Source organism: Elaeis guineensis, chromosome 4 (assembly GCF_000442705.2).
Source record: "Elaeis guineensis isolate ETL-2024a chromosome 4, EG11, whole genome shotgun sequence".
NCBI classification, from domain to species: domain Eukaryota; kingdom Viridiplantae; phylum Streptophyta; class Magnoliopsida; order Arecales; family Arecaceae; genus Elaeis; species Elaeis guineensis.
In genome coordinates this window covers 38,536,102-38,551,301 of record NC_025996.2, presented here as the reverse complement: position 1 = coordinate 38,551,301, position 15,200 = coordinate 38,536,102, and the positions used below count along the sequence as shown (strand labels likewise).

General features: G+C 37.9%; 1 protein-coding gene across 1 annotated transcript in view; it reads right to left on the bottom strand.

Annotated features, from left to right (window-relative positions):
- LOC105042926 (uncharacterized) overlaps positions 1-15,200 on the bottom strand; it is a 57,932-nt gene that overhangs the window by 31,686 nt on the left and 11,046 nt on the right. Inside the window, exons 5-6 of the mRNA XM_010920295.4 lie at positions 12,304-12,475; positions 11,874-12,191 (exon numbers count right to left, since the gene is read on the bottom strand). Of these exons, the coding sequence (XP_010918597.2) occupies positions 11,874-12,191; positions 12,304-12,475 (490 nt within the window). The remainder of the gene's footprint in view (positions 1-11,873; positions 12,192-12,303; positions 12,476-15,200) is intronic.

Here is a 15,200-nt window from a genome sequence, read left to right as displayed (position 1 = left end):
AAAATTTTTTGATTTTGGTATGATTTGATCATATATGATAGATCTTTGGAAGATCTACATGATGACATTAAAATCATTGATTTTTATTAATTATATTTTTTAAAATATTTATATATATTTATTCATAAAAAATTATTAAAAAATAAATTCAGAAAAATAAAAAATCAGAGTTTCAGAATCATGTTTAGAATGATTCAAACTACTTAAATCTAACCTCGAATTTTTTTCAATTTTTTGAAATTAAAAAATATTTTTATAATTATTTAAATAATAAAAAAATATTATCAAATAAAAAATATGTAAAAATAGTGTTATATTTTACTTAATTCAAAAATATTATTTGAAGCATATAACATATTTTTTTGAATTTATAAGTTTTAAAATTATTATTGAAATTTTTTTAACTTTATATATAATATTTTTTTAATAATTATTAAATTACCTTTTATTATACTTACAGAAATTTGTAAGAAAAAAAATTCAGAGCATGACATTTGTTGACTTTCATTAATTATATATTTTTTAAATATATATTTATTCATAAAAAAATATTAAAAAAATAAATTAAAAAAATAAAAAATCAGAGTTTTAGAATTATGTTTAGAATGATTCAAGCTACTTAAATCTAACCTCAATTTTTTTTTAAATTTTTGAAATTAAAAATATTTTTATAATTATTTAAATAATAAAAAAATATTATCAAATAAAAAATATGCAAAATTAGTATTATATTATAGTTAATTCAAAAATATTATTTGAAGAATATAACATATTTTGTTGAATTTATGAGTTTTAAAATTATTATTGAAATTTTTTTGAATTTATATATAATATTTTTTTAATAATTATTAAACTGTCGTATTTTATTATACTTGCAGAAATGAGTAAGAAGAAAGATTTAGAATGTGACATTGGTTGGGATCATGACGAGTGCTCTCAGCTCGACATCATTGGAGATGCAAATGGTGCAACACAGAATTCAAGGAAAGAGGGATGACTAGGTTGAAACAGCATCTGGCTGGTGGTTATCCTGATGTGTCCATGTATCGGAAATATCCGCAAAAGGTCCGACAATTGATGAAAAAGTACTTTGCTGATTCGAAAGCAGCGAAGGAAAAGACAGCAGAAAAAGACCGAAGTAGACCGTCGAGCTGCAGAGCCATCTTCTTGTCACTCTAGAGAGTCAGAGGAGGCTTCTGCTCCAGATGATAAGGCACAGATTGAGGCTGTCATTCAGACGAGCTTGACGGATCAGTACCAGCAGAAGGAGATGGCTAGGTATAGAGCGATTTGGATCATCATGCTACGAATTGGAGTCTGGATCAGAGACTGGTGGAAGAAAATTCGAGTTAAGGAGGACTACTTCAGTCAAAGAGCCTGGTGGTAGAGGAAGCAGACACAGTATGTCTTCTTTGTTGGGAGCTTTTGGCAGTAGGAGGAAGTCCTCCAGAGATATTCCAACAGGAGCTAGCATTCAGGATTTGGATCCACATACTTTGCCCAGCAAGGATTCAAAACAGCAGAGAATTGACAGTATGCTGAAAAAAGATAAGAAGAAGGATATGTGGCGAGCTATTGGATCATGATTTCATTTCAGCCATATTCCAGCAAATGCAGCAGCCAATCCTTACCACCGATCTGCCATTTCAACCATAAAGGCTGCCGGCCAGGGTGTAAATCCTCTAGGACCTAAGGATATCTATGGTCAGCTTCTTGACAGCAACAAGAAGGATCTGAAGAGATGGATTGCTTCTTACAAAAATAAATAGTCTACATACGGTCTGACAGTGATGTGTGATAGTTGGACAGATCTTACTAGGCGGAGCATCATTAATTTTTTGACATACTGTGATGAAAAAATATTTGTTCACAAATCAATTGATGCTTCAAATAAGATGCACGATGCCACATATATCCTTGGTTTGATGGAGGAAGTGATTGATTCAATGGGTGAGCAGCATGTCGTGCAGGTCATCGCAAATAATGGACCATAATATAAGGCTGTCGGAGAGTTGCTGATGGAGCAGCGACCGCAGATATACTAGACCCCATGTGCTGCACATTGCATTGATCTTATATTGATGGATATCGGAAAGATTCGCAGGGTGCAGCAGGTAATGGAGATTGCCCAGACCATTACTAGATTCATCTACAACCACACATGGGTTCTTTCATTGATGCGGACGTATACTAGGGGGAGATCTTACGATCGGGTATCACACGGTTTGCTATCAACTACATAGCACTTGATAGTCTTCTTCAGAAAAAAATAGCTCTACGTCAGATGTTTGTCAGTGCCGAGTGGCAGGAGAGCAGATATGCGAGGACCGACACTGATGGAAATCATGTGGAGAACTTGATGACGAGTCAGTCATTTTGGCAGCGGACTGAGAAGGTAGTGAAGGCTATCAAGCCTTTATATGAGGTGCTTCGCGTCGTGGACAGCGAGAGATACCCCCAGATGGGCTTCCTATATTACATGATGGAGAGGACAAAGAAACAGAACAGTGAGAATGATCCCAAGCATGCTCAAGAATTCATTAACATTATTGAGCGCCGTTGGGACTATCAGATGGGCAGAGATTTACATCTAGCTGGTAAGTTTGGATTCAAGAATGTTTTAAAATATTTTTTCGAAGTATGAAAATAAAAGTATGCTTAATCAGTCTTGAAATTTATCTGCAGCTTATTACTTGAATCCGAAATTTCAGTATACTATTTCGGGGATAGATATGGATAGCGAGCTTCTTGCTGCTCTTCGCAATGTCATATATAAGATGGTGTCCGATCCAGAAATCGCGTCGTTGTGTCTGTAAGAGGTATGCTAGTTTAAAACAGATATAATTATTCAACTGAATTCGATCTGATATATTTATAAATAATAAATATATTTTGTTTCAGACGAAACAGTTTAGAGAGGGATCGGACAGTTTTGGAGTCCCATCAGCTGTCGTAAGCAAAAAACAGATAAATCCAGATAAATTACATATCAATAATGAGTAATATAGATTGATATATAATTTTGCTTAATAATATTATCAAATTTGATATGTAATTTTGCTTTTGTAGCTGAATGGTGGATTTATTTTAGAACGTCAGCAAAAAATTTGAGATATATGACTATCCGTATTCTTTCTCAGATGGTCTCTGCTAGTGGCTGTGAGCGTAATTGATCCACTTTCACCCTTATCCACAGCAAACAGAGAAATCGTCTGACACAAAAACGCCTCGACGATCTTGTATATGTTCACTACAATCTGAGGTTGAGGCTAAAATGTATTCAGGAGAAGTTCAGTTGAAGTACACTGATCCGACATTGGATGATTATGCTGACGAGAATGACGATCCGATCATCGAATGGCTTGCAGGTCAGCAGCAGGAGCCAGAGCTTGATGAGCTAGGATCCCCTCCACGACCAGCCAGTGTGGTGGCGAAGAAGATCAGGGTGAATCCAGGGCAATGGATAGAAAAAAAATATTCCATATAGGGTTCCAACTGATCAGCCACAGTCTGAGGGAACACAAGGGACTCATTCATCACATAACTCGTTATCCGATACATCTTCTCAGAGATTCGAACGAGATATATATAGACGATCCTCCCGGCGCCAGCAAGAAAGCATCCATCCTCCCAATCACAGGAAACTCAGTCACAGAGGGACACAAAGAGGGAAAGGAAAAGACAGTTGTACGTGCACCACTCTCGAGAGTACAGGAGCTATCTGATTCAGATACGGACACCAGGAAGAGTGATGATGATACTGGTAGTAGTAGCTATGGATCTGATGATCAGGGAGGAACTGGAGGACAGAAGACCACCGTTTATGAGACAGCCACAGGATGATATTCGATTCATCGATGAGTCAGTTTACGCATGTCACACAGGATAGGGATCATGGTGGACGAATCGGTAGAGATCGTGGGGAGCCGATTTCATATAGACGACGGGCTCCTAGAGGTCGTCCAGCACATGATGCAGCTGCGGACGATCTTGCACATGGAGTAGAATCCATGGATGTATCTAGATCATCATCGCATTATGGATCCTATTATCCACAGCCACCTTATGATCCATATACATATGGTGCATCCGAGGCATCATCTTCTAGTAGTTACTACCCTATACAACCTGGACCATCTTACGGATCAGATTTTGCTACTGGCATATTTGGATGGACTCCTCCACAACCGTACCATCATCTCGAGGATACTTCTCAGAGTCAGAATTTTAGCGAGAGGTCTGAAATGTCTTACAATCCAAAGAGGATGCCTTATGGGATGATGAATATTCGAGAGTACGGTGCAGCTTGGCTATAGGGTTGGACTGATGTCCCTTCAGACTATGTTGATGATCCAGACATCTACGAACGTCACAGACACTCGACAAGAAATTAAGTGCAGAGTACATCTTAAGATTCGTATATCAGTTATTGCGTTTTGTACTTAAATATTTAGACACATTTTAATGCGTATTTTATATATATTTTTTTTTAATTTTAAGATGACATAGTTGAAATATAATGTAAATAAATATATGTTTGAAATTTTAGATCAAGAGTCTTTGTACCGCAATCTAACTCCAAATTGAACACAAATATATCAATAATATGCAATATAATACCATTTTGAGGTTGTATTTATCAAATATTACTTCAAAAACTTCAAAAAAAATTAAAAATTCAAAAAAAATATTGTGTACCGATACCAAATCGGTACGCCTAGACGTACCATGTGTCGGTACCGTACCGTACCGTATCGATCCAGCACCAGCACACCGTCCGGTACCGGTACAACGAACCTTGTTCAAGATAATAACAATAATTCTTCAATCCTCGAAAAATCAATTTAATAAAAATCCAATCAAATCATTCTCATAATCAAATACCCTAAAGTAGCAAGAGTCATACTATTCCAACCAATTATTATCATTCAAACTGAAAACAATATCCAAAACTAAATTGAATTAGGCTAAACTAAAAATCCAGATGGCTCAGGTTTCTCCAAGCAATCTAGCGCACTCCCTCGAGTCTCAAGCAAACATGATTCAGGATCTAAAAATAGAAGAAAGAGTAACGAGCTACGCCAGCCCAGTAAGCAACATAACACATCAAAATAAGGTCTAAGCATGCCAAACAAATAAATAATCAAATAGGATAATATTGACCAGGAAGAAATCAAATCTCAAACAAAATACATATTTTTTTTTCAAAATCTATTTTTTCATACATTGATAATAGACTCAACATCAAGCTATGGCCATATAACCCAATGGTAAGGTCAGATAATAGATACATAGTGCAACAAGTGCCACATAACAAGTGAAACTGTTTTAATCACTAGTTGCTTGGTGTTGAAATTAGTTTCTCCAATTACAAGTCAACAAGTCCAACATATAATCTCCATTGGTGGGACCAAATCATAGCCATACTGAGAATATATATATGTATGTGTGTGTGTTTGTATGTGTGTGTGTATATATATATAACAAATTTCATAGATTGCCCAATCAAATTTTCCAAAATTCATCTTACAAGAATACATCACAGTTTTCGAAACAATTATAATAGTAATAATAGCATGCTTGATCCACTTAATCATACATAAAATAGAGATCATAACCAAATTCAATAAGCTAATGATAATTTTCCAAAGTTCATTAGAAAACATACTTTGAAGCATTAGGTTACTTTCTTCCTTTCAGTTCAAAATCCCTACTTCAGTTCGACTGATTAGCTTCACCTATTCAATATCGTTATGACATAATTAATTTTATCATTATCTTAGAAGCCAAGCAAAGTTGAAAATTGAGGTACTATTAGGGATTCAGCTTGATGCATGACAAGGATGAAGAAGGACAACGTTGGCTGAGGGGTAGGGCCCAACAAGCCGATTAGGTCCGGTCTAGCTAATTTCATCAAATCAAAGGTTAGACTAGAGTACAAATGGCTTATAATGATTGAGGATGTCCAGATCTAGGAGGGTCTAACAAAGACCAAGGTGAAGACTAGTGCGCTACCCCATGGCCAAAGGTTGTTCTACCGATAACAACACATATTATAAGAGAGGGACCCCCTAGAGCCAATGCCTAACCAAAGAAAGGAGAAGGTTAAAAGAGAGAAAAGAAGAGAGAGGAGAGAGGAATAAAACAAAAGAAGAATAAAGAAGCAAGAGAAGAAAAGGAAGAGAAAGAAGAAGAGGATCGCCAGATGACCACGGTGGTGGTCAATAGCTAGAAGACAAGAGGCCACCAATGGTCGACGATAGGATGGTCAGCGACAAAAAAGAGATGGAACGGCCAAAAAGAACAAAGGGTTGGGCCCTTTTCTCCATATTTCCATGTTCCCTGGTTGAGGGGCTCTGATGATAGCCAAGAACGGCACAAAAGACAGATCCCCATCTCTAGCGACAAGCGCTGTAGCAAAGAAAGGCTGAAGAAAGGAGGATAAAGGGGTTTTTTGAAAATAGGGGATAAACAGGACTTCTTCTCCTTGAATGTTTCCAACAAAATCTGAGCTAGCAGCAGGACTTGTGAAAGAGAAATTGAAGGGAAAAAGATCAAGTTCCTTACTTGGATGGTAAGCCCAATCGACAATTTCCAAAGGAAAGGAAAGAAAAGGGCAGTGGATGCAATGATTTCTTGTGAGGAAGAACAAGGGTTTTGAGACCTTTAAATAACAGTGGAGGCTAGGGTTTCCTAGCCTCCGACGAAGTCCATAGATGAGGACTTGTCCTCCTCCTATGTTAGAGAAAAGGGCCTGCCTTGTATGGGTCAGTCCTTCCAGCCTCAGTCTGGTGGGCTGGACAAGAGGCCGGCCCATTCAACATGAGGCTGGGCCTCACAAATATGGTACATGCTCATGGTGCATAATTCATACACCGCATTCATCTGCAAACCAAAACAGTTTATTGAATCCAAAAATTTAACCATTAACTTTCAATAAATTATTAAACAATATATTTGACACAATTTAGTAATAAACCAATAGTTATACATAAATATAACAATCATGTTTTTAAAGAAGGATATCTTACTAATCTACGACTAGCAACTTAAACTAACCCTCAAGGTTTTAAAGTATGATATCTCAGTCATTGTGATCGTGACCCAATACCAAGGCAAACATCCCATTTATCTTGGTCAAGATGATGGTTAATCTCAATCCAATACTAGGATAGCAAGATGAATCACCTTGTTCATCTCAATCAAGACAAAGCATTTGGTTAATCTTAGTAAAGAAGTTAAATCTCATATGTACAATTATCAAAATCTTGACCAATGAAATCAATATTGGGAAAAAAACATCTTTGATCCATTCAAATGTTCCATGGAGGCAAGCTCAGCTACAAACCCCCCCCCAAAAAAAAACCGCATCAATCCTCTATACTAGCACCACAAGTCCATGAACATGTTTCCATTACTCCATCCCCCCACCTCTAATTTTAGGTTTCCTCTACCTATATATATATATATATCTCTCTCAACCTCCAGGGATAATATGATGTAACATCCAGCCTAGTCCATATGAACAAGGATTCAGTCCCAACGGGATGTCCCGCGGGACACCGAGATAGGGTACCATCCCATGTGTCAGGATAGGGCCATCCTGCTAGCGTCCCAACATCTCGATCGAGATATCTTGGAACATCCTCCATCCCAAGTATCGAAATGGGGTGGGACAGCGGCACGTCTCATTCCATGAAAAAATCGAGACAATCCCATCCCATGGGATTTAAAACCTTGCACATAACCAACCTAGTGTTTTCTTTGAGTCATGACCTAGCTTTGGCCTGGTGCTTGGCTTGAAACGGGGTCAATGTGGCGGAAATTGAGATGAAAATCCTTTTTTCAATCCAAAGAGGCAGACTCCTTAATCTCTGATTGGGACTAGAAAAGCTAGCCTCCACTGACTATATCAGATCTCCATCATCCCTCGAGAGGATGCACCATAGCCTCTTGAGTCCCACCACCGACAACCATCAAAATCGTCGATGCTCCCCTTGGTGGTTTCGTCGCCTCTTGCAATATCGCCCTCATTGATGCCTTGATGAAGCTGTGGGACTTTGCCACCATCTTCCCTAACCTCACCCTTTATTGAAAAGTCGGAACCGACTTGGATCCCATAGAGAGATCACCAAATTTGGATTGGTAAGACATCCCCTATTTCAGCATCATTTTTGGCCAATTTCTTTTCTTTTTTTGGCTACCATCTCCACCGTTTTCTATCAATCAACCAAGGCCATATTCCAAAGCCCAACCACAGGCAAGCAAGCTAAAGCTCAAAATCGAGCTAATCAAACCCTCTTTCTAGCTATATGTTAGTTATTTTTAGACCTATCTCTCATTGACTACCATCACTAGTCATCCGCCGCCACCCCTAGTTGTTGCAGACTACAACGCTCTAGCCACTACCACCCTCAAGCCACTAGTCCTCCCATCTTCCCCTAGTTTTAGGAGGCCATGAAGCTACTCTTTTCATTTAAAAAAAAGGAAAAAAATCAAAGAAGTCCCCTTTTTTGGCTACCATATATCCTATGCCGGCCTCAATTGAGTCCTTAGTGACCATGAGCTCAGCTAACGATGAACAATTGATGATCTAGCACCTAACCCTCATGATTCCCTATTTTGGAGAAATTCTTCATATTTTGTTGCCCTTTTCTTCTACTTTCTATCCTTTCTCCAGCTTTTGCCATGCTTTCTATTGTTCAATGGCACCTGCAGTCACTACGGACCATCACTCTCCCCCCTCAACCATAGGCCCGTCTCTTTCCTGTTTTGTGAGAACCATGAAAGGTCACTTCTCTCTTTTTATCCATGATTCAACTCGGTTTGTAGGACACTACCTCTAAGCAACCCATCTCTAGTTATTGGGCTCAACTCGATGTTAGGGTGTCACGATTTCAGATTTAATTTTAGGATTTATCATGATTAATTCTAATAGAGATGTAATTTTTGGATATTAGGTATTGAAGACTATTCCCAAAGTTAGTCTAGTTTTTGATTTTGCGAGGTAAGTAATGCTTTACTTTTCTAGATTATATTAGTAATTTATAAAATATTATAGATTTTGAAGCCAAATCACTTATGATTTATGAACTTGATGCATAGTATTTTATTATTGAATATACCTTTTTCTAGAATATTATATGACTCATGATCCAACATATTGATTTAGACATAGTATGCTCGATTGATTTTGATATTGCATGATTTTATCTTTTGATTTGGAACAAAAAATATATTTTTCAGAAAAATAGCTTTAATTTGAGAAGAATTTGGATATACAACCTAACTATATTTGATACCCTACCAGTAAAGTTATATGTTAGCATTATAATATCCTACTAGTAAGGATTATATGTTGGCATTTCGATACCCTATCAATAAGGGCTATACGTTGCACTTCGATACCCTATCAATAGGGGTTATACATTGGCACTTTGATATCCCGTCATTGAGGATTATATATTAGCATTTTAATATCCTGCTAGTATGGGTTATACGTTGGCATTTTGATTCCCAATCAATAGGAGTTATATGTGGCTACTTCCATACCCAACCAGTGGAGGTTATATGTTGGCATTTCGATATCTTGCCATTGGAGATATGCATTAGCAATGCGACTTTATCTAAGCTCATTAACTAGCCCAACCACATGGTATGTGGTTATAGTTCATGGCTAACAAAATAAATTTGATGTTCCGAATGATATTGGATTTATGAATGAAATTTAAATTTTCAGAAAGATTGATTTCACTTGTACAATGTTTTGCTCATGGTGCCTGTCTATATTTGATTTTGAACTAATATATTTCATATCATTATTTTTGATAGATTATTATTTATCTTATTGCCTAATCTATATATTTAAAGTGTTCCTTGTTTACTGGGCTATCTAGCACTTTATGAAATTTTACTATTTATACTCATATTTTACTATTTTTATTGATATTTAATTCCACTACTTGCTTTATGACATTATGATGAGATGCCTTGCATGCTTATGAGAAAAATTTTCTACAAGTGTGCGACAGTTCTCGCATCCCCTACTGACAAATTCGGATCTAGGATGTGAAATATGAGATGATGCCTTGGCAACTTTCCTTCATGCTCCACCTAATGCTCTCTCTCCCTTCTTCCCTATGTTCCACACCCACCAATATGCCTACTAGTCAACAACTTCCATTTCTATGATGTCCTTAACATCCTAGGTGATACATGTGCCACCAAGGTAGTGGCTAACATGGAAGATGATGAAGTGATACTGGCCTATAAATTAATATCACTTTGGCTAGTATATTGTGATATATCATTTTATATTGGTCAAGGTAGCCAGGACCAATATCTTATCTACATCATATTGTTAAGTACCTAGTAACCATACAAACCTAAATACATAATAATGATGCAAACAAATGTCTTAGCTAAGATGAAAATCTTGCAAGCCATTTACTTTTCATCTAGGTATAGCTAGAAAACATACACACTATGAGAATCAAGATCGATATTGCCATAGTAAAAATATAATCATATATGAAGTTACAATAAACAAGGCTGTCGTTTAGCCACACCCAAGATATTTTAAGCATTACATGCTATTTTGCCAAGAAACTCCAATAAATGTCAAAAATTCACTTATCACATCCATTAATAACAAATCTGTAGATACAATCCATAATAACTCAACATCAAGTTGGGCTATTACTAGGGTGGGTTGAATCCAAAATCATCGAGGTATACTTGCCAAGACTAAGTTCAAGGAAAGAACTTAGGCTTTGCATGGCATCAAATTACATCATCAAGACTCAATATTTCATCTTGTGTACCCCTAATTGGGCATACCATACTAGCAACTAACCAAGACTCATTACGGTGGGCATATCAAGTCTCAATATACCAAACCAAACTCCATACTAGGTGTATCGACACTGTACTAGCATGGCACCATTACAGAGTATGGTACCAAAATGGCAAACCTTGCGCACCACTGTTAAGGAGATGGCTGTGTGGTGGTAGGGGCACAGGCATTTAGGTTAGGAAGGATTAATGTCTTCCTCAACATACCCCTAAATAGCCTGGGCATGTTAGGCACCTACTTAGGATGGATGAAATGGACATGAGATAGCTAACCAAGAAAATATTTCCTCATTCACATTTTCAAAAACATAAAATAATAAAAGCCCTTTATGTTAGAAATCTCAAGATAAATTGATGGCATTCAAATGTGCAACAACTAAATGTATGGCCTATGCTATCATCTAGTTAACATCATAAAAGATTCAAACTTAAGTGATATTATGAGTTTGATTGATATTGATAGTTATAATTTCTCACGTGTAAAGCAATGAACAACTCTTAGTAAATCCAGCATGAAAGTTACATGACAAAAAATAATGACTAGAAAACAAATAAATAATGACTAAATTTCTAGACACATGTTAATACCAAATGCATTGCTATTCACAGCATTCACATTAAAATATGGATACAAATACAGCTCTATGCCTCAAACAAGCTATGAACAAAAACAAATAAATTGTTCATTTTGCTTCTTAACACATGGATATACATATACACACCAAAGTACATATGTTGACAAATACATCAAAAGGATGAGTAAAGCTCAAAGAAAGATATCTTAATTATTTAAAAAAAAAAAAAACTTACTAACTGTTATATATTACTACCCTATATGCTGATAGATTTATTGAAGAACAAAGACAAATTATATACATAGAGAAGTTTTTTCACCATCTGTCACTTGCAAAAAGTTGCCCATAAATAATAATGAAAACAACAACGACAACATTTGCTTCTTGCAGGTAATTTATACAAAAGGATAGTAGAAACATATAGTCATGCACTTAATAACGTACCTGAAAAGAGCCAGAGGCATCTGTAGAATTGCCACACAGAAAGACAAACTTAATCATTCCTCCTAGATCTTTTAATCTTGCATGTGTCTTAACTTGAGGTGCTAAGGCATGCATAGCTGCGACATAATCCCATGGTAACTCATCATAGAATAAATGGCTTCCAGTGACTAGAATTAGTAGGTCATCTTCACCAAATCCATATTTTTTCCGCAACTCATATCGCGAATGGGATTTAATATAGCCTTGAGTTGCCCAGACATCCACAGGAGATCCAGAAATCACAAAAAAGTTCCCAATATCAAGCAGACTATACAACAACTGAAAAATAAATAGGAAGGTAGTCAAAAAAAAAAAAAAAACTTTATTTAATTTTTAAAAAGAAGTCAACTGTGACTGCTTTTACAGAAAATAAAGAGCACTGGGTTTTTACCGGAAGAGAGTAATCTGGAAACACCACGACATCAGCCCTACTAAAAGCACTTCTCCACTCACTGATTAGATCCTGCCAGCCCCATTCTGTATAATGTGAAATGTGTTTCCCAAGGATATCTTCTTGAATAAGCCAGATAAGTGGTACAGATACGAAAGGCTCCTGCATAAGACTGCATCCAGTACACAAGTTATTAATACAATGTGAAGTACCCATGTAGAACAAGATAACAACAGAATGAACCATAAATATCTTCTAGAATAAGGAGAAGAAGAAAAAAAGAGATCAAAGTAAAACATAAGTTAAACTTCATATGTTTCATTCAATTAAAAAGTTCATATTACAGCAACTAAACATATTTTGTTCAAGCTTTCTTAGGTATCTTACAAAATGAAAACATAGCATTACATGATATAACAACAAGATATCAGAGCAATGTGCTGTAACATTTCTTAAGATGTAAGAGAGGAAAAATTGAATTGCAAAATCAGATAATGCATCCTGATATTTTCTCATCGTATTTCAAAATGTTAAATAATGTGTCTTCACTCTAATTTTAACAATTGTCCATCAAGGATTCTACTATCTTGTCCAAAGACCGCCGAACTAGAACCGGACCCCGTGCGACCGACCGGTGATATGGTTCGGTATAGGTCCCTGCCGGTCTGTGCTAGGCCAAACCGATAGGGCAGAGAAGGGGAGAGGGAGAAGAAAGAGAGGAAGAGAGAGAGGGGAAGAAGTAGAGGCAGAGGAAGAGAAGGGCTCCAAAGGCCATCCGAGCTCTTGTCGAGCTCGATAAGGGTGGAGGGAGGGAAGGAGAAAGAGAGAGGAGGTCCTTACCGAGTGTCCAGAGACCGTTGGAGGCTTTCCAGACGAATGACGACACTGCCGCGACATCTCCGACGGCCGGCAACCCCGCACCGAGGGGCCTAAGGGAGGCCGAGGCCAAAGGCCCTCCTCTAGTTACTGAGTGTCTAGAGGCCGTTGAAGGCCTCCAGATAAAGGACGACACCGCTACAACATCTCCGACAGCCGGCGAGCTCGCGCCAAGGGGCCTGAGGGAGGCCGAGGCTAGAGGCCCTCCTCTACTGCAAAACAGGGGCAGTTCGCCCCTATTTTGCTTTTTTTTTTGGATTTTATCACACCAAGTCAGCAACCCAATTGCTGACTTCGCCCTCGGCGCGAGCTCGGACGACCTCCGATGGCCTCTCCCTCTCCTCTCCCCCCCTCTCTTCCTCTCTTTCTTCTCCCTCCCTCCAAGGTGGCTGTTGTGCCGTTTTTATGCCGGAACGGACCGATTTCCTGTCGGTATAGTTTGGCATGACTTAAACCGTCCAGTTCGGGACGGTTCCAAACAGTGATCTTGTCCATCCGCAATAACTTGTGAACTTATAACAATGACGTATATAATTACATATTAGAAGACTCATAAATATATAATAATGTCACAATAAAAATAAGTGAATCCTGATCAATGTTTATAAAACTAACACAATTTTATAAAATTAACACAATTACCAACAACTAGTTGGTGCAAGTTCTTTTGAGAATTATATTCATTATACACTTAATGAATTATAAATGCTTAAAATATCTCATACAACATTCACTGAACCATCCTAAAGCCGGTTTGGGGCATATACCGAACCGTACCAATAGCTATCTAGAATGGATCTAGCATTCGAAGCGAAACACCGATGAGGGAGGAGGGAGAAGGAAAGAGAGGAATAGGAGAGGGGGGAGGGAAGGAGAAGGAAAGGCCACCAAGGCGGCTAGAGAGCCATTGAGGCCTCCAAAGCTCTACCCTCGAAAAATATATACAGAGAGAGATGGGAGGGAGAGGGAGGTAAGAAGGGGGAGAGGGCGAAGAAGCCATAGTGGCCATCGAAGGGCTGTGCAAGCCCCCGAATGGCCAAATATTTCTCCCCACCCTCCATTGGATTGAAACAAGAGCAACTCACCCATGTTTTAATAGCGATTTAATTTTTTTTGCCAACTAACATTGAAGTCAACAATCCTGTTTCAATTGCAGAGGTGGAGAGGGTTGCCAACTTCCTTGAGTCAACAAAAAATAAATAAATAAATCTCAATTGAAACAGGAATGAGTCGCCCCTATTTCAATCTGATAGAAGGCGGAGAGGAATATTCGACCATCCAAGGGGCCTCCGTGGCCCTTCGACAGCCATCGCCATCCTTGCCACCCTCTCCCCCTCCTTCCTCCCCCCTCTCTCTCTTTTCCTCTCTTCAGTTCTCCCTCTCCCTCACTCCTCTGAATATTCGAGGGCCTCTTCAGCCCTCCAGCGGCCACCACCGGCCTCCCTATCCTCTCCCTCTCTCCCTCCCTCCCCCCTCTCTCCAGTTCTCCCTCTTCCCTGTTTACTCTGCTATGTCTCTTCAAGCTTAGCACAAAACAATATGGGGGCATATTGAACCGTGCCACTGGCCGATCGATACGAACCTCAATACCGGCACAGCAAACCTTGAGCTCATAGAATGTTTTAATTATTTTATGTTTCAAACACCACCATATAGTAAGATATAATAAAAATTATGAGAATAATAATAGCTGTCTGAATGAAGATTCATCAAATACAATATAGAAAATATTTTCTCAATTCATGTAGGTGAAAGCAAGGTTTTAAATCCCATGGGACAGAGATATCCCAGTATCTCCATGGAACAAGATGCCCCGCGGTCCCATCCCGTCTTGACAGCCGTCTCAGTCATGCATCTGATAGATATCCCTCATCTCTCTTTCCTTCTTTTTTCCTTCTTTCTTTCTTTTTTCTTTTCCTTTTTTTCTTTCTTTTCCTTCTTTTCTTTTTTTTCTTCTATCTTCCTTTCTTTCCTTTTTCTCTTTCTTTTTGTCATCTCATCCCTTTTTCTTTTTTTTCTCT